The sequence below is a fragment of the Melospiza melodia genome, chromosome 10, assembly GCF_035770615.1.
Source record: "Melospiza melodia melodia isolate bMelMel2 chromosome 10, bMelMel2.pri, whole genome shotgun sequence".
Classification (NCBI taxonomy): Eukaryota; Metazoa; Chordata; class Aves; order Passeriformes; family Passerellidae; genus Melospiza; species Melospiza melodia.
Window position 1 is genome coordinate 15,849,760 of NC_086203.1, and position 19,633 is coordinate 15,869,392.

At 40.9% G+C, this 19,633-nt stretch overlaps 1 protein-coding gene across 1 annotated transcript; it reads left to right on the forward strand.

Annotated features, from left to right (window-relative positions):
• Positions 1–5,909: 5,909 nt before the first annotated feature.
• Positions 5,910–18,617, forward strand: RFT1 (RFT1 homolog). Its single transcript, XM_063164534.1, has 13 exons — positions 5,910–5,980; positions 6,090–6,175; positions 6,646–6,762; positions 8,348–8,537; positions 9,089–9,190; positions 9,944–10,078; positions 11,006–11,084; positions 11,343–11,393; positions 12,006–12,136; positions 12,983–13,127; positions 13,461–13,566; positions 14,560–14,809; positions 15,673–18,617. The coding sequence occupies exons 1-13, from the start codon at positions 5,918–5,920 to the stop codon at positions 15,835–15,837; spliced, it is 1,620 nt and encodes a 539-aa protein (XP_063020604.1). The 5' UTR covers positions 5,910–5,917; the 3' UTR covers positions 15,838–18,617.
• The last annotated feature ends 1,016 nt before the right edge of the window (positions 18,618–19,633 follow it).

The following is a 19,633-nucleotide window of genomic DNA, read 5'->3' on the forward strand; positions in this document are numbered from 1 at the left end:
GAACACTTGGTTTTGCTCTTCTAATCAATACATACAATACATACAATCAATACATACAATTTCTTAAAATCTGCCTAATATACTGTGAAGTATGCAGGTTAATTATTTAGCAGTTATAAAAAAAATGTAGCACTATCCCATCCTTGGTATTTGACTATGACTTGTATTTTTGCTACATTTTTTTGCCTTTCCCGTAGTAGAATATTTGTTTGTTATATTACTTCATATATAAAAAAGTGTTTGTCCTCTATATGTGAAATATTTCAACAAATAAAAGTTGAATTTACAATTGAAACTGATAAGGCAACAAAACCAGTTATCAAATTACATATAAACAGTATATTAAAATGTGTGAGGCAAAATGAACACTACAAAGTCAAAAGCTATGCTGTAAAATTGACACACCGTTTTTTCAAATGTTGCATATCACAGAAAACCCTACTTCTCCACATTCTTCAAAACGTCCCTTTATTCTTTTATCCCAAAGCAAGGACATAAATGAAATCCTTGCTGAACAAATAATGCAGCCAGGAAAAAAAAAAAGGAAATTTTGTTTAACTATTTGACATGCTCATAGAGATTAACTCAGTGCACAAGGCCTGGGGAACTAATCTAAAAAGCCCTCTGGGGGCTTTGGTTGGAGGGAAGAAAAACTGGCACAGCAGTAACTCGTGATGTGTCCTTTGCTGGTGAATGGCCTGTGACTCTCATGTTTTTCTTCCTGCAGTTCTGCACTGCATTGGAAATGTTGCATCCCCAGGCTTGGATATGTCTCTGACCCAAGAGAGGTGCTCAGAGGAGAGAAGGAAGCTTAATGAGACTCAGTGCCTAGTCTGGTAAGTCTCCATGTGACTCCTTGTGTTAACCCCAGTCTAGTTATTGCTGTGAAGGAACAAGCTTTATATGATCAGGAACAAAGACACTGATGCCTTCTATGCTTTCTGTCTGAAAAAGAAACCACATTAAAACCAGACAACATAATTTGGCCTCCGCTGGCATAAGACTTCTGAGCAGAATAGGAAAAAGGACCTTTTGCCATCCCGAGAACAAGTGATTTTGTCCTCATTATTGAAATGGCAAAATGGACTTGCAGCAGAGGCAGAGCAGTTTTATTAAGGACCATTGGCCCTGAAAAGGCTGGAGGTGATTGGGATGAGTGAGCCCTGCAGAGCAGTGCCCTACAGCTCCAGCTGAGCACCACCCACCTGCTTTGCACAGGATGGGGATGTGGCAGAGGGATGGAGGAGCAGGGGGCACTCCCTCTAATGCAGGACAGGCTGCCCTCAGGGCACACTCCTGCACCTCTGGGCTGCTCCTGGGCTGGGCCATCTTCTGTGCACTGAGGCAGCTGCACAGGGGGACACTGAGGGGGAAGATTGCTCAGCTGCACCAGGGGTTTTGAGTATTTGTTTTGCTCGTTTCCAAAATGAGTCCTGACTCGAAAGCTTTTTCAGCAGCCGCAGAAATGTACAGTCTTCAGCTCACAGCCCAGTCTGTCATTTTGTGTTACATCATGTACTATTCCAGGAGGGAGAGCTGCCTATGATTTCATAGCACAGTTGATTTTCTAGCTTAATTCCTCAAGGGACCTTAAAGGAAGTGAAAACTCACAAATAAAATGAAGAAATTAAAATATATTACTAACTCCAAAATGCAGCATTTATTTGGATTAATAAAATACAAAATTGTAATGAGCCTTTATACTGGATTTGATTTTGGTTCTGCGATGATTCAATAGGTTCCTACTTCCCAATCTCACTTTGTCTTTACATTTTTGTAGAAGAGGAGCTCCCCTCTGAGGGAGGTGATACTATGGAAGATCTCTAATTGTTCTTTACAGCTTTTAAGTTTTCTGGGCTACTGTGAGTCTATATAAAAGTTGTGATTTCGAGTTAAAGTCTAGCTTTCATCCTGAAATACCTTATTAGTTGGACAATTAATTATCCCAAGTTCCCCAAGTGGAACACAGATACAAAGCTATTGAAAGACAAAAAATTTTCATTTTTTAAATCCTGAAGGAACAGTCCCAACTCATTCTAAGGTCTCTATATACATTGTTTGGTCTTTCTGGACTAACTAAACTTTAGTGTAGATTGAAGGGGTCCTCTCTGACATAGAGGTTTCACATACCTCTAAAAAACCTGGGGTTTGTCCCATTGTGCCAAATCAAGGAGTGTATAGTCTGTGCTGGAGAAAAAAATCCAGCCTAGTTTAGTTCCAGATGCAGGCTGACTCTCTATGTAAAAATCTCTGTAGTAGTTAATATTTCCTCCCTTGCTGTTAAGAAAAGTGAATTATTTTAGAGTATCCCATCACAAACTTGCTTCAGGGCAGCCAAAAGTGGAGAATGTTGTGCTGAGAAGATGCAGGAATGCTTTAAGAGGGCATTGCCTACTGTGGGAATCAGAGAGCAATTGTTTTGACTTCATGTTCTCATGAAGATTTTGTGACACTGTGTGCCAGTTCAGTAACTTGGTCCTCCTTTAACTTGTACCTGTTCTAAAATTATATTACTAAAAGCAAGCATTTTCTGTCAACTCAGTTGTTAAGCATCTTCAGGCATAGCTGTGAATAAAATTAAGTTAGCTGATAGGTCAGTTTATCTTTTGAAAAGGACTTGAGAGTGCTGGTGCATGAGAGGCTGGGCATGTGCCAACAATGTCTGCTAGCAACCCAGAAAACCAGCTGTGTCCTGGGCTTCACCAAAAGCAGCAAGGGAGGGAGGGGATTCTGTCCCTCTGCTCTGATCTGGTGAGACCCACCTGGAACACTGCATCCTGCTCTGAGGCCACAGAATAGGAAGGATACGGACCTGCTGGAAACAGTCCAGAGGCCACCAAGATGCCAAGATGAATTGAGGGGTGGAGCACCTCTGCAATAAGGAAAGGCCGAGGGAACTGGGGTTGTTCAGCCTGGAAAAGAGAAGGTTTGGGGATAACCTAACTGTGACCTTCCAAATACCTGAAGGGAACTTACAGGAAAGATGGAGAGAGACTTAAGAGTGTGAGTTATAGGACAAGGGGGAATGCTTCACGTAGAAAGTAGGTTTAGATTAGATACTAGGAAAAAGCTCTTTACTGTGAGTGTGGTGAGGCACTGGCACATGTTTCCCAGAGAAGTTGTGGCTGCCCCATCCCAGAAGTGTTCAAAGTCAGATTGGACGGTGCTTGGAGCAACCTGGTCGGATGGAAGGTGTCCTTGTCCATGGTAGGGGTTTGGAACAAGATGAGCTGTAAGGTCCGTCCCAATCAAGGCTGCTGTATGAAATGCTGCTCCTGATCTGAGCTGGGCTAGCGCTGTGTGCCGTGTCCATCCCCAGCGGGGCTGTTGCGGCTGTGGCGGAGCGGGGAAGGCGCCGCCGGAGCGGGGAGCGCCCGGGCCGGGCCTGGCGGGGCCGCTGCCGCCACCGCGCGGCCCAGGCGCGTCAATGCCCGGGGGCGCCTCATGCCAAAGCCGGCGCCTATAAAAACCAGTTGGAGTTACAGTTATTCCTCCTCTTCTTCCGCCCCCCTCAGGCTTTGCAGCTGTTTCTGTTTCGGCTTTATGAGGTGACAAGCCAAACTGTCCAACAAAACATGGCTCATTGTCACTTACTGCTGCCTGTGGCAGATGCCTGGAGAGGTCAGACCACTGCCTCCAGGTAGCACAGTGAATCCTCGTGTTTTAGCCCTTGAAGTTACCCCCTTTTGTCAGGGAAATGTTTATGTGCAGAGAGGAAATAATATGAGTCCTTCTTACTGATGTTGGTAGATGCTGGAGCATGTCCACAGAAGGGAAATTAAGATGGCTGAGGGGTCTGGAACATCAGTCTTATGAGGAGCAGCTGCAGAGGCAGCTGAGAACTGCTTGGAGGAGGCTTAAGGAGACCTTATCACTCACCTGTCTGAAAGGAGGCTTTTCCAGCCAGGTGGGTGTTGGTCTCTCCTCCCAAGCAACAAGCAATAAGATGAGAGCAAACAGCCTCAAGTTGTGTCAGGGGAGGTTTGGATTGGATATTAGGAAAAATGTATTCAACAAAACCACACTGGAACAGACTTCTCAGGGGGGTGGTGGAGTCACCATCCCTAGAGGGATTTCAAAACCAATTAGATGTGGTGCTTGGGGGCATGGTTCAGTGGTGGACCTGGCAGGGCTCAGTTACCAGCTGGGCTCTCTGACCTCAAGGGTCCTTCCCAATCTGATCAGTTCTATGGTGCATGCTTCCTGCTCATGAACTGCATTTCTGTTTCCACGTTTAGCTTATCTGGTAGTTTATCATGGGTTTTAATCCCCCCCAGTTCATCCACCCTTACAGAGATCAGCACAAGCCATAACATAGTGGAAGTATTTTTTAATTTCTGCCATTACCTTTTACTGCCACAAGTGCAGACTCCAGAGTCTGAGGCAGGACAATATTTTAGTTGCTGCTCCATTTGATAACTGGGGAACTGCTTTAAAGGAGAGGGGAATGGCAGTGCTTCCTTCCCTTTAGCTGCAATCAGTACTCTTCTATAACTCAAAATCTGTCTCTGCAATTGCTCAATACCAATTAGTTTCTTTTGGCTCTCCCCATTTCCCTATCTTTACAGTGGGAAAAAATCCCATTTTGTTTTGTTTTTCTGGTGTGTTTTTCTTTTGGTGGTTTGTGGTTTTTTTAGCATAGGATATACTCCTCTGCCACATACATCTACATCTATACATCATTTCCAGATTACTTAAATAATGTTATTAAGAAAAATGACCAAATGGGGGGGGGAAAAGCAGCATGGGAAACCTTACTCTGAACATGGAAAGAATAAAGTGGTGGGTGAAATGGCTCAGGGGAGGAGGTTTCATGCAGAAGGCAATTGATGGAGAGGTCACTGCTTTGCATGAGGTTGAAGAATTTTGGTTGTTTCTCCAGATTCTCTGTAGCTGCTGCTGTTAGACAGGAAAAATCTTAGTTCAACTCTAGCATTGCTAAGAAAAATGTGACCTCTGAACTGGAAGTGCTGTGCTTCTGAAGGGAACGTTCTGTAACATAGAAAGATAGAATCTTTTTATATATCTCTGCTTAAACAGTGATCCAAAATAGTCTGGAACTCTCCTGACTTACACTGAGTCCAAAGTCTTGCCTGTTTGGAAGGCTTCAATGCACTGTATTATAAAATCCAATCTGTTGCACTTAAATTGCATCTTGGTATTTGAAGGTGTGTTTGGGGTGGGCTTTATGTGGTGGGGTTTTTTGGGTTGGTTTTGTTGTTGTTTGGTTGGAGGTTTTTGTTTGTTTTTTTGGTAGTGTGTGTTGGGTTTTTGTTTTTCCTTTTTTTCCTGCATAGAACTAAGATCCTTTCCCCTTCCTGCAGTGAATGTTTTCCCTATGTTCTGCTTGTGTTTCTCCTTAGGTCAGAGAAGGCTGGTGGGTTTCCCTTAGTTTAGAAAGGGATTGGTGGAACTCGGAAGCTTTTCCAGCAATCTTTGGGAAGGAGCGCTGGTTGAATGTTACCCCATCTCCTCCCGTGAGCCAGGCTGCAATTCTGGGCTGGCTTCGGAGGAACCGGGGCTGTAGCGCTGCGCCTCACGTTTGGCGGACTGAAGTTCATGGCCATTCGCCCTTAGTGGCGGACGCCACCCTCCGTGCCGTGTCCCCTCAGTGTCCCGCTCTGTCGCCTGGTGTCGTCTCAGGGCTGGGGCGGTGCTGCCGTGTCCCCTCAGGGCAGGGCTGGGGCGGTGCTGCCGCGTCCCCTCAGTGCGGGGCGGCGTCGCTGTGTCCCCTCAGGGCTAGGCTGGGGCGGCGCCACCGTGATCCCTCAGAGCCGGGCGGTACCGCTGTGTCCCCTCAGCGCCGGGCCGGGCGGTACCGCCGTGTCCCCTCAGCGCCGGGCCGGGCGGTACCGCCCCGCTGACGAGATCCGGCGCGACGGCGGCCGCGCCACTTCCTGGCGGCGGGAGCGGGGCGATGGCGGCGCAGGACGTGCTGGGCCAGACCGCCCGGCTGGCCTCGTCCAGCGCCCTGCTGCAGGTGCGGGGCCGCCCCTCCCTCCTTCCTCCTCATCCTCCTCCTTCTCCTCTTGCTGCTGCTGCTGCTCGGCGGGGCGCCGCAGGTGCTTCCAGTGCGGCTTCTTTCACAGGTGCTGTTCCGGGTGCTCACCTTCGGGCTGAACGCCTTCACCCTCCGCTACCTGTCCCGGGAGCTCATCGGCGTGGTCAATGTCAGGTGAGGGGGATCAGGGGCACCCGGGAGGGCTGTGGGGCAGAGCTTGTGCTGGGCTGTGCCCTGACGCTGGCGGTGCTGTGCAGTCTGCTCTTGGCCGTGTCGCAGTGTTTGGTCATTTCGTGCTTCCCCAGGTCTGTTTTGGCCTGAAACACCGGTAGCACTGCCCTGGTTTTTGTCTTTAAACCATCGGTTTGCTAAGGACAGACTAGATACAATGTGCTTTTCCTATAGGATATCCTTTGTATCTTCACATTTGGTCTGTGGCGCGTATTCTTGCCATTTGAACTGTCGCACAAAATTACTTTCTCTCTGCTTTTAGGAGATGATAGTAATTTTAGCTCATATAAGCATGTTTGCACACCTGTCGGAATTTGTGTGTAAAAACTGTGATGCTACTGCATGAGGGATTTACAATTTATAGAAAAGAAATAATTTTTTTTTTTTTTTGGTCCTTTTCTCCCCCTTTTTAGGCTGACTCTGCTGTACTCCACAGTTGTCTTCCTCGCCAGGGAGGCGTTTCGCAGAGCTTGTTTGAGTGGGAGTGCCAAGAGAAACTGGACCAAAACAATTAATCTCTTGTGGCTGACGTAAGATACCTTTAAAAGTTTATTTCCTTGAATTTCTGGTGTTTGTCTGGGACCTCACAGAATGAGAGGAAGTGTTTATTTACTGAGGTAATTATTTCAGAAGCCTCAGTTATGTTTCTGATCTAGGACTGATGTAGGAAGCTGCTCAAGTCTGGTGCTTTAGCATTTATGGACCTGATTTCTTGTTGGAGCACATGAGGAAGTTCATTGCCAAAAGTTCATTGCCATTTCTTCTGTTGCTTGAGTTTCATTTGGGCCAGAGCTATTGAAGGAAAACTCTGTTGCACAAATATGTAGCCCTTTGTTTTTTCTTCCTCTTCCTGCTCAGTTTTGTGATCTTATTACCTGATGTGCATTTGTGAACTTGCAACATAAATGTTTGGGTAGGAGAGATGCAAAAAGGTGGAGGAAAGAGTTGGAATTAACAACAAGGAGGAAGTAGGGTTGGCTCAGCTGTGCCACTGTTTATAGCAGAACAGCTTAAAAGTCCACAGGGCACTGCAACAAGAAGTGACACATTGCAGTGTGATTAGGATAAAGTGGATTTTATGGCTTGTTTCTCCCTCCTGATTCCTGATTCTCTCTGCTGTCTCCCTCTGTCAGCTCTAGCTGCTGTGTAGCTCCAACTGGGCTGGGCTGGGAAGTAAATTTACCTGCCTGATGTGGTTGAACACTGTCTCTGCATGATAAAATAGGATTTTCCCATTGGGGCACCTGACTTTCCCTGGAATTGCCCAGCTGTTAACTGATCTGGCCCAGGAGAATGAGGGGTTATGTGTGGTCATCTGCATCCAGGCATAAAGCAGAGGGATTGTCCCTGTCAGGGAGGGGTCTAATACTAATATTTAAAATGTGTTGTTTCTGTTCTCTAAGCTGTACTGTAGTCAGCTTTCTGCTGTGTAATAACCTTACAAGCAAGCATTAAGTGACAGAGATTACATTGACTGTGTGCATCTTTTTTGTTTTAAACTTTTCCTTGTAGAGAAGCATAACTTCAAATGAAGGTTACCTTCAGTGGAGCATCTGAATATGTCTTAGGAGCTTGATGTCAAATATCTTAGGGGTCTGATAGTGTGAGGGTCAAAGAGCTCTTGCTCCAATGATGTAAAACTTGATGGACTCTGCTAGAAGCTCTGTGTTTCTGAAGCAGTGTCAGCAGAACAGGATGTGCAGGCTGATGTGGGATCAGAATTGTTTGGTCCTAAGGCACAAAAATGTAGATATTTGACCTTAGGATCTGGAGTAGAAAATGGACAACTAAGAAAAACGTTTTCTGTGTCTTGCAGAGTGCCTTAAAGGGTGTTCATTACAAAGGAAAATATTCATTCTTGGTGTACTGACTATGAGAATTAATTCCTCAGGGCCTTTTTTGTATAATGATTGTGGCCATGTGTGATATTGTAATCTAATTTTCTTTTTTTCTCCCTTGTTTTGTTTTTATTTGGTTTTTTTTTGTTTTGTTTTTGTTTTTTCTTTTGGTTTTTGTTTTGTTTGTTTGTTCCTTTGGTTTTTTTTTTTTTTTTTTTTTTTTTTGTTTCTGCTGAAGTTACATTTCCATTAATTAGTTTTTATGTTAACTTTTTAGAGTCCCTCTTGGTGTCTTTTGGTCTCTTATCTTGGGCTTAGTCTGGCTACACTTGCTTGAAGTACCCGACCCTTCTGTGGTTCCTCACTATCAGGCTGGTGTAGTGGCATTTGGTCTTTCTGCCATTATTGAACTCCTGGGAGAGCCACTCTGGGTTTTAGCACAAGCTCATTTGTTTGTGAGACTTAAGGTTAGTAAAGTCCCTGAGGTGTGTGAATGTGGGGGGGATCTTTGTTGAAATTACTGACTTAGACCTTTGTATGTTCAAGCATCTAAAAACCCCTGTGAGTACTGTTTAGCACTGCATGGCCTGGTTTGTAACATACCCAGCAATTTGTACCCATTAAAGCAAGCAAGTTGGTTTATTTAGACATTATTACCTTCAAGATCCTTAAATCCTGAAACATAGGTTTTGATTGGAGGATGAGACACACTGCTTCCACAATTCTACATGAAATATTGAGACTATGAGAGTCTCAAGCAAAATTTTCTCCCTTGTGTCCCGTACAAAGGACTGGGAAAATACAATGGAGGAAATGTGAAATGCTAGACTAGAAAACTTAGAGAGCAATGGCAATCTAAGCTGGCCAGCTCAGCAGAAAGGAACTGCCATAATGTCACACTGACTTTGAACATCTTACATTCCTACATCAATTCTGTGTGTTAAACATATATATTTAAGCTTGTGTATGTGGTTAGGTTGCCAGAAAATAACCCTTCTCTGTTTTGTGTTTCCTAAAGGTAATTGCTGAAAGCCTTTCAGTAGTGTCAAAATGCATTTTGACAGTTACTTTAGTAATCCTTTATCCTCAATGGGGCCTTTACATTTTTTCCTTGGCTCAGGTAAGTTCCCTTTGTTCTCTCTCAGCTGAATTTTAATTTTCCTTTGACATTTAGCCTGCTGACGAACTTTGGGGAGCTGAGAGGAAAAGCCCCTGGGAGGTTTAAGATTTAGAACTTATATTTGGTATTTTCCTGACACTCATTATTGGCTTGGTGCTTTGACATTGAGTTAAAGGGAGGTAGAAGGAAGCACCTTCCCTCTGTGAAGGCACATCTTGCAAATAAGGTTGTGTTATTCTAATCACACAGAACTTTATCAGCCTGTACCACCAACCTGCATAACCTTATCAGAAAGTGCTAATCAAGTGCAGTTAATTCAGGTTAAAACTTTTTCTTGATGACAATGAAGGAGGGATAATTTTTTTCCTTCAGTTCTTGCCCTGGCTGTTGTAGATCACTTGTAATTGATGGAAATTGGAAATGTTCTATGAAATAAGAGGTGTAGGCAGTAGCTGCTCTGTCAGCTTGATTTTTGATTGAGTGATTACTTTATAATTGGACCTTCAACATTCTATAAATGATGAATAAAGCATGAAAATTAGCAAAGATCTATGATAACCTACAGGTTAAAAAAAGATAAAAGGATCAACACCATTCTTAAGAACTGTTCAAATTCTTACCTAGTTTTAATATTTGGTAGCATAAAAACTACTTACATTTTCTTCTCACTGTATTTTCACCTGGTATATAATTCTGCATTTCTAAGTTAATTTTGTTTCACTGTTTTTCTTCGCTCCTTCCTGATCTTCCCAGCTTTTATATGTCAGTGTTCTGGTAATGTGCTATGGAATTTATTTTGTGATGTTTCTGGGATCTCCTGAAGCCACAAAGAAGTCATTTCCAGTTTCTAGAGTGAAAGCTCTATTACCTAGCTTTGTGGAGGATGAGGTAAGTTGTGCAAGTTATTTCTTGATTTTCTTCTTAAAATCTCACATGAGGGCACTTTGAGTGTTGCTTTTAGCCTGGGGAGTTAATTGAGTGGTTTTGGGGTTATTTTTGCACTATAGAAGATATGATAGATTAAGTTAAAAATATTGCACAGAAATTGTGTTTCAAGTTTGTATTAGTAAAATTCTTGTCAGAAAAAAGTCATTAAACTTGAACTCTGTGGTTTGGGGTTTGTTGTTGCTGACATGATTTGTGCAAAATGTTAGTGGATATTAACAGCAGATAGACCCTCTGCACTGTGCAGGGGAATGATCACTGGATCATAACTATCACTGGATCTGAGGCAGAAAACAAACCAGAACCATGTAACAGTGGATTCTTTGGTACTTTGATCTCTGCACAAAATAACCATGGTCTTCCACAGCATCCTAGAGACACTCAAATGTCACTCAAACAAAAATGAAGCCAAGAAAGAAATTAAAAGAGTCATTGGGGAAGACAACATTCTGGATAAGATTTACAGATTGAAAATGTAAAGGTGGTTCTTGGTTGCAAGTCTTATAAGGACAAGAAGAGCAGTAAATAATTAATATATCCAGTGAGGGTGGAAGTTATATTGGCACCTTAAACACCCTGGATATTTTTTTCCTAACTCTAACCTTGATTGGTATTTTCTGTGGATTGCTCTTATGGGTACTTTGTCTGCAGCAGCAGCATTTTTCAACAAGGCAATCAGTTTTTGCTGGATCAGTGCTGTTGGTGCTTGAATTCAGCAATACTTCACATTAGTGGTTAATAACTGTGGCAGTGTGGTTTCCTCAGCACTGCAGTTAGAGCTACCCTGCAGTGTTGCAGTGCCTGACTGTTGTCTATTTCTAGTCTGTAACGTCAACCACGTTTGTTACATTTCAGTTTTCTTTTTTGCAGACCTTTGTGAACTGGAAGGAAGCACGCCTGACTTGGAGTTTCTTCAAACAATCCTTCTTGAAACAGATTTTGACAGAGGGTGAGGCTTGACATAGAAGTGTGAGAGAAGAGGGCTCATGAAAACTATTTGCAAAATTGACTTAAAGTTTCAGAAAGCTTGGGTGGGGGGAGATGAGGCACATGAATGCCAACCTGAATGGAGTTTTTGAAGGTTTTCAGAACTAGGTGCTCTCCCATTTGACTTTGTCTCTTGAATACTTGATATTGGAAGTGCCCAAGCAAGTTATTGGGAAGGATTTAGGGGCTTGTTCTGAAGTTCTTTATTTTGAACTTACAGGTGAAAGATATGTGATGACTTTTTTGAACGTGTTAAATTTTGGAGATCAGGGTAAGTGTGATGGTGTTGTGGAATGGTGACAGAGTTTTCTTAGTCACTGCTTTTCATGTGGTTCTGAAAATGACTTAAAGTGTTTGAAGATAGCTTGAAAATCTGAGAATGTTTCAAAGCCTTTGAGCTGCATTTCAGGGAATAATTAATATAAACTTTAATTTAAGATAATAGAATTATAGAGTAGCCTGGGTCAGAAACAACCTTCAAGATTATGTAGTTCCAGCCCCCCTGCCATGGATGTTCACGAGATGTTTATCTTTCTCTTTTCCAGTATCAGTAAATCCTTACATTCCTGTTCTTATTCAGTGAACTTTATCAGGGTCCTCTAAATTGCTCTACAGCAAGAATTTGAAGTGTGGTTTGGTGGTGTTCTAGATTCACTTCTGTCTAGTTGGTGCTTTTGTCTTACTTTTGCCATGAGCAAACCTTAAGCAATTTTAAACTGTAGTTGCTTGACTGTCAGAATTTTTAGAGAATACTGTTTCCATGTTGCACAAATACCACTTTTTTTCTCTTTTTTTGGAGATGTTAAATTAGAATTCATATTATTACAGACTTGGAATTAAAATAAATCTAAAACTCTGAGATTGCTTTTTTTTATTTTTTAAGGTGTCTATGATATTGTGAATAACCTTGGTTCACTGGTGGCCAGGTTTATCTTTTTGCCAATTGAGGAAAGCTTTTATGTATTTTTTGCTAAAGTGTTGGAAAGAGGGAAGACTGTAAAGGATCAGAAGCAGGTATGTTTATTTGGATTAGTTACAGGTCAAGTGCTTGATTTTTGTTACAGATAAATTGCATCACAGAAGTATGACAGAAATGTGTGTTTAAATTTGATTGTTGAGGCTGTTAAAATTGAAAAGTGGAGAACAAAAATGTTGAGTCAGACTGGACCAAAATGAAAAGTGAATAGGTTAAAAGCTAATGAAATAGAAATGAAAATATGCAGTAGCATTGTGCTGCCTTGCATCAATAAAGGTAACCTCAGCTGTTCCAGTGTGATGGAAAGCCTACTCTACTTTGTATTTCCAAATATAGCAAGCCATTATTTAAATCATGAAATCTATTAAACAAATGCTATCTGGAAGTACTTTATTTACTTAAACATATCAATAGCTGTTAAATAATGTTTCTGAAGAGTGCAGCTTTGGGAAAAAAAGAATTGGATTTTTCTTGTGTGTTTGGGTTATATGAGGAGGATTAATGAGTAAGAGCTTTGTTCCACAGAGTAATATTCTTGATCACTCATGAGGGTCAGCCTGTAGCAGTCCTGCTAATTGCACATCAGCACACAATTAAATCTTGTGCTTCAGGTTCATGGGGGGCTAAGGGAGGTGTCTGTGTGTATATTTGATATAAAACCTACCTGGTGTGTAGAACTGAAAAAAAGGTGGAATAATAAATCTGTAAAAAGCACTACCAAGTTAAGAGCATGTGTGTGGATAATTAAATAACAAAGGATAAGTTTCACACCTTTTTACATGATGCAAACTGATTTGTTTCTCTGAAGGAGCATTTCTGCACAAGAGTGGTGATTATTACATTGATTTTGGTGTGGTTTTTTACATTGCTGTGGTTTTTTTCAGGATGATGTTGCTATGGCTGCAAATGTGTTGGAATTGCTGCTGAAACTTGTGCTCCTGATTGGCCTCACCATCACTGTTTTTGGCTATGCCTATTCTCAGCTGGCTCTGGATATTTATGGGGGCTCAATGCTCAGTTCTGGAACAGGTAAAGATTTATAGACCTGCAAAAAATCACCACTCTTCAGAAAAAAAAAAAAAACAACCCTACAGCTATTATGAATCTTTTATAAATCAGCAGTTTAGGTTTTTTCCTTTGAAACTGCTATTGAAATCTGTGATTTAGCTCATCAGAATCCTTTGTGTTACTTATTTGTATTCTTGTCAAGAAATCTAGACATGAAACTTGCTCAAATGAACTTATGTTTCCATTATTAATATTAACATTGCAAATTCTATCTCTTAGCATCACTGCCTGTAAAAACAAAGTGCTTTGATAAAAGAAATCATTAACTATTTCTCTTTCTAATGTGTTTTTTAGGTCCAGACCTCCTGCGGTGTTACTCGTTGTATGTCCTGTTTCTTGCTGTCAATGGGGTAACAGAATGTTTTACATTTGCCTTAATGTGCAAAGAGGAAGTGGACAGGTAGGAAACAGTGTCTCCAAAATGTTCCTGTGAATTTATTTGTGCTGACCTTAAAAAGGACCTGGTGCTTTTGCACAAAATAATATCCTGCCCCATAGAAAAGCAACTCCTTGCTAGGCTGTGTCCATTTAGATTTAGATGTAGGTTTAGCAAAAGTTGAAAAGTTTGGATAAAAAAGGTCAGAAACTAAGAAATAAAGATTGTTAATTTAGCTTTAGGCACATCACTAACTGGCAAAGGAATTTAAATGTGTGTTTTCTGCACAGATGAGCTCAAAGTTATACTTTTTAAGACAAATACTTGACTCATTAAAAGTTTGCAACTATTGACATTTTTCATGTACAGGTACTGGACATACACTTAGGAATGATCCAAGCTGTGGGTGTGAATCCAGGGGTTTACAGCTTTGTAGGAGGTTGGTCTAGGTGACCTCTGAGAGCCCTTCCAGCCTGAATTATTTCCTGGCTCTGTGTTCAGACTGTCCCTAATGTGGCCCTTTCAAATTAATTTCTTTTTCACAATTAAAATGGGAGCTTTTTTGACTCAGTAAGGACTGCTTTCACCACCCCTTTAAAATGTGCACTCATTTTCCAAGTCACTGTTTATAACAGAAATGAAATAAAGTGTTGATTTGTTCTTGAGCATTCATTTTCTTTAATATATTCCTAACATAAAATAGCAAAAAATGCACAAGTTTTTACATTACTAATAATTGTTATTAAATTTGATTTTCTGCAATGAGTGCACAACTGATTAGTGTAATAGAATTTCATTCACATAATGTAGTTCTTGGTTTATTTTGGTTGATGTATTTTCTATTCTTTAAAATGATTTTTTTTTATCCTCTCATTTCTCAAGTTTATTTTCACTAGAAGATGGTAAGAGAAATTCTGTTACTGATGTTAGAAAATAAAAGATCATTAGTAAATGAGTGCTGGAACTGCATGCATTGTCAAATTATTTCTTCTTTTTGTTTTTTTTTTTTTTTTCTAGGTACAATTTTGTTATGCTGGCCTTGTCTTTCATATTTCTGTGCATCTCTTATTTCCTGACCCACTGGTATGGCAGTGTGGGCTTTATCCTTGCCAACTGCTTCAACATGGGCATCAGAATAGCTCACAGCACCCACTACATCCACCACTACTTCAGGGAGAGCAGCCACAGACCCCTCTCAGGCCTGCTGCCCTCCCCAGCTCTGCTGCTGGTTTACACCCTCAGTGCTGGGGTCACTGCTTTCTCAGAGGTGAGCTCCTTCCTCCCTGCTCTCACTGACCATGCTGCTGGCAGCTGCCTTTTGTGTCCACAGAAAAGGGTGTGCCATCAGGAAAAGAGGCTTTTGAGGGTAGGATGGGAGATTTGCATTACAGAAAGGCAGGATATGTTGTTAAGAGATTTTTTTTGTATTAATGTTTTTCTGCCACCTGTACAAGGTGGATCTGAAAAGTAAAATAAAATGTAACACATTTCTGCTGTGAGTAGTTAACCCATGTTCTTACTTATTAATAATGGAAATTTTGCAGTGGCACCAAGAAATTGGCATTAAAAATTCTGTAATAAAAACAAGTAATAACCAAAGCTAGAAGAAAACCAAAAATTGCTAAGAGCACATTTAACACGTTTATTCAGTACAAGATGCTAATTGTGCAGGCTGATTATTAAGGGGATTGGAGCTTTTCAATGTACAAAAATTTGACAGCTTGAAAATCCATTATGCCTGAGAAAGGAGAATTTTATATTTTGGAGTGGGAGATTTCCAGTTTTGTTAGAAAATAGCCTGATATGTTGCTGTTCAGTAGCAGACTTGCCTGATAGCACCAGCAGGGTTTTATGTCATTGCAGTTAACACATTTTGCATGCCAGATAACAGCAGCTTCCTCATTTAGCAGATATCTACTGAATGGTTCTTTTTTGCTGAACTTAAGAAAGCAAATGTTGTGACTCCTGAAGGTGATTTATTGTAGGGTCAGTGCACGTGCACAGCCGCGCTTGGCTCGATGGTGACGTTGTCGTGTTGGACAGAGGTGTTGGACCTCATTTCTTGTTGTGACAGTAAATGCACTTTGTGCTGACTGGTTTTCCTGCCATGCCTTGTTTTCTCTGTTGTAGGTGTGGTTCTGCTGTGACAAGGGCTGGATGGCCAGGCTGATCCACATCAGCACGGGTGCCCTGTGCCTTGCAGGCACCCTGGTGACGATGTTCTGCACAGAGACCAAGCTCATCCACTTTGTCAGGAGCCAGTTCCTCTCCCGCTATCTGAAGAAAGGAACATGACCTGCTCCTGTGCAGAGCAGTTCTTGTATGTGCTTGCAGTAAAGGGCTGTGTTTTTTTCCATGAGATCTGTATGGAAAAAAGGTTTCCACATGTATTTGGAAGCATTGATAAGGGAGTGGCAATGTTGACAACTGCCACTGCATGAATATTATTTTGTCTTCTGAACTGGTCAGTACAGCAAAAGAGAGGTGAATAATTTTCTCTTTGTGGATCATTCTTGTCTAAGCTTTTCTTCAAGCAGCCTCTGAAGATCTCAGCTGACCCCCTGACCACAACCTGGTTGACAGACTGTGTGTAGAGGGCTCCCCTTCCTGCCACTGGCCTGATGTGGTTTAGAGGGCTCTTATTTGGCATGGGTGCTGCTTAAGTAGGGAGATGGTCAGGGGAAAAAACCTCCAACCAACCAACGAATGCCATAAAACAACAGCAGTGTGAGTGTTGTGGAGCAGAACACAGTGTGGTGCAGGGGGATTGAGCTGTCACTGTTTGAAGTGCAAAGTGGGGAACAGAAGGTCCTGGCGTTTACAAGTAAATTAATGGAACACACAGCGTGTGTCCCTGCTGGCTCTGTGAGATTATTTCATTCAGCAGATCCTTCATGTCTGAGGGCATTGATTAACTTGTCAGAAATACCCTGAAGCCTTAGCTGGAAGAGGTTTTGGGCATTGTCTGCAGAAGGTGTTGAGTACAATCACTGATGGTGCAGTTCATAAGGTTACTCATAAAACTTCTTACTTTCATTCCATTGTTTTTGGGTTTGTCTGAGATTTTAAACGCCAGCATGAACAAATTTATCTCAAGAAAAATTCTTTTGTCTGTACAACTGAATGTTAAATATATTTAATAAGATTTTTTACAAGGAATTATGCATATCAAAGATGTCTTCATTGGATAGTAAATACTTCCTTTTGTTCCAATGTTTTCATCATGTTTTGTTTCTTTACTTGTTCTATCTCAACCTCTGTATTGCTTTTTTTTAATTGATGAAAATTTGACATTCAGAAGTTCTAAAATTCCATGTAAGGCTGCTGGTTTAGGTGTACTGATGGCATATTGTATTGCTGGTCTAAGATCTGAACTGGGCAGTTTCAGAAGGTACAAGTGGCAGGTTTATAATCATCAATGTTCCCTTTGGAGTTTTTGGATGGACCAAAAAAATGTCAAGGTATGAAAAATGTGTGCTCAGACTTGTGCAGTTGAAAGCTTTTAGTTTAATTATGTAGCAGCTCTGCAGATCCTCAGACTGCTTAAATAAAACCCTCACTGCAATGGCATTGTGGAGTTCATTCTGGTGACCTTAATGCCCAGGCTGAAATCTTTCTAGTGTCAGCTTGTAGTTAAGAAATATTTTCTAAACTCTGGTGATTCCCATTTGGAAAGCATTGCCAAAGATGCTTTCCATGAGAATTTGGTGATTGAAAAATGATCATAGAGGAGCCAAAATGTGACAGTGAAGGGCAGGAGGTGGCCTTGCACAGCCAAGGGCAGTTGTCTCCGTTGCCTGGAAGGAGTAGATGCAGTCTTGCTGATTCTTCTTACAGCGTTTTGAAATCTGTGAAAATGAAACAAACTACATTATTCTGTCCTCTTGATTGAATTCAGTAGTTCTTTGCCTTTTACATTTTTCTCTTCTGAATGGTCCTACACCTTTTTTTCCTTTTTTTCTGTCTTGTGTGGAGTTAGTTATGGAGTACAATTTCAAATATTGCAGAGAGTTGAAACTTCTTTATTGTGAAGGATCAATGCTTGCAACAGTTGCTTCTCCTTTACTTGTTGGTAGTAAAAAAATCAAGACAATTGAAGCTATGGACTGTATTTCAAGGTCTTTTCCTGTATGCCTTTGGGATCCTACTGTGGTAATATCTCAATCTGTACAGTGAATTTTTATAACTCCTTGGAATGAGAAATTTTGTACAGCCCTGCACCTAAAGTGCTTTGGGGATGGAAGAACTTCTCATACCAAATTGAAGCCTAAAGTCATTCTGCCTTGTCTGCTCTTCCAGGCCCAGCTGTACACTGATATTACTTCTGCTTGTAATCTCATAAGTAGGGTAATGTGAGGAGTTCTTCTTCAGTGATGTGACCTGTGTAGTCTCATAAATATTATTTAATATAAATGAATTATTTAATATAATATGAACTAATTTAAAGACAAGTTACATTTTTATACCACTCTGTGTTATTTCATATTGGAAATATGATTTTTCTTATTTCATATTGGCAAAAATCACATATCAAATGCTATTTTCTATGAATCAGGAAGACATTTAAGGTGACTTAATGATAGCTTATTAGCAAATTAAGGACACATTCCTCATTTAAACATCATCTGCAGGCAGCTCAGTGATGGTTGACTGGTGTTTGTGATACTGGATGTTTTATTTTTAATGTTTTATGTGGAGAAAACTGCAAGGACAGACAGGAAGTAGAGACCTATGGAACTCTGCTGGTTTCTTATTTATCAGTGGGATCCTTAATGTCAGAGCTGTTAATTGCTTTATTGCTAAAGCAGCAAACTCTCAAACTCAGGGACAAAGTTGAGATTGAACTTGACCACGTTTCCCTTTTGTTTTAGCCCCATTCATCGGTCAAAAGCACAACTGTCTAAAGTGTCTTGAAGCTGTTTTACAGTGTTTTGAAATCTTTTAGTTTCAGCCAAAGGGGAATGAAACATTTTCTTTGGTGGAAAAGATTATGATTTCATGCTTTGTGGTGCATTTTTCTTATTTGTTGGATGAATGATTTTCAAGGTAACACTAAATAAAGTTTATTTCCTTTATACTTTGTTTTTGTCTTCCACTTGATGATTATTGGAGTTTATTTGTATCGTTGGTACAGGTGATGCTTGAATTTGGTTGGATTTTCTAGGATATTTGATGTGTAAATTCAATTATCAACATACACATTATTTCCTAACACACACACAGATAAAATTTATAGTTTTGTGGGAAGTGGCATCATTATAGTAAATTTTTCCCTCTTTGTTTCTGTCAAATTGTTTGTATGAATTGGAATGGCCCAGTTCCTTTGTTTGCTTTTACAATGCATTGTGATAAAAACTGATTCAGTGGCCAGGAATAAATCTGATATTTAATGAAATTTTTTAGCTGAATTAGTTTGTGAATGGCAATGCTGCTATTGGGAACTAACCAATTAACCAGTTGTTCAACTGTTTGATTTTTCCCTAGTGCTGTAAATATTTTATTTATAAAAAAGTAAGGGAGGAGGAGCCACTTTTTAGGCAAAGAAATGAAGATTTGAAGCTTTGCCTAAATGGTTCATCTGCTTTATCAGGCACAAAAGATAATAGATAAAAGTTGGAATGTTGACCACAATTGAGCACCCATAAAGGGTATTGGCTTCTTAGTTCATGTGAAGGATTGTGAGTGCCTTGAGATCAGTCCTGTAGTTCCTTGGATCTGAACAGATCTTTAAAATTCTTTTTGTGGACTTCCTATTGCTGTCTGAACATCATACTTTTTTTTTTTTTTTTTTTTTTTTTTTTTTTTTTTTTGTGGTTTAATTACCTGATTTTAAAGATAATGCCAAAGAGAGGAGATCTGAGGATTTTTGAACCATATCAGTGCTTCAAGAGATGTGCTGAGCTGTAACGGTTTTGTTCAGCACAAAATGCACAACTCATCTGCATTCTGAGGCTGCTGTGGAAATGGAGCTGGTTTTCAGTACAAGCTGAAATGAAGTTTGGAGCTGTGCACATGTGATGTACAGCTGGGCCCTGGAAACAGCAGGGCCTGCTCAAAAGTGTGAGCAGCTGGGGATCTAAAGGAAACTGAT

Coding starts and splice junctions, on each gene's coding strand:
- RFT1 (XM_063164534.1), top strand. CDS start 5,918: ATGGCGGCGCAGGACGTGCTGGGCCAGACCGCCCGGCTGGCCTCGTCC. Junction 5,981..6,089: donor CGTCCAGCGCCCTGCTGCAG/GTGCGGGGCCGC, acceptor CTTCTTTCACAG/GTGCTGTTCCGGGTGCTCAC. Junction 12,137..12,982: donor CTGTAAAGGATCAGAAGCAG/GTATGTTTATTT, acceptor GGTTTTTTTCAG/GATGATGTTGCTATGGCTGC.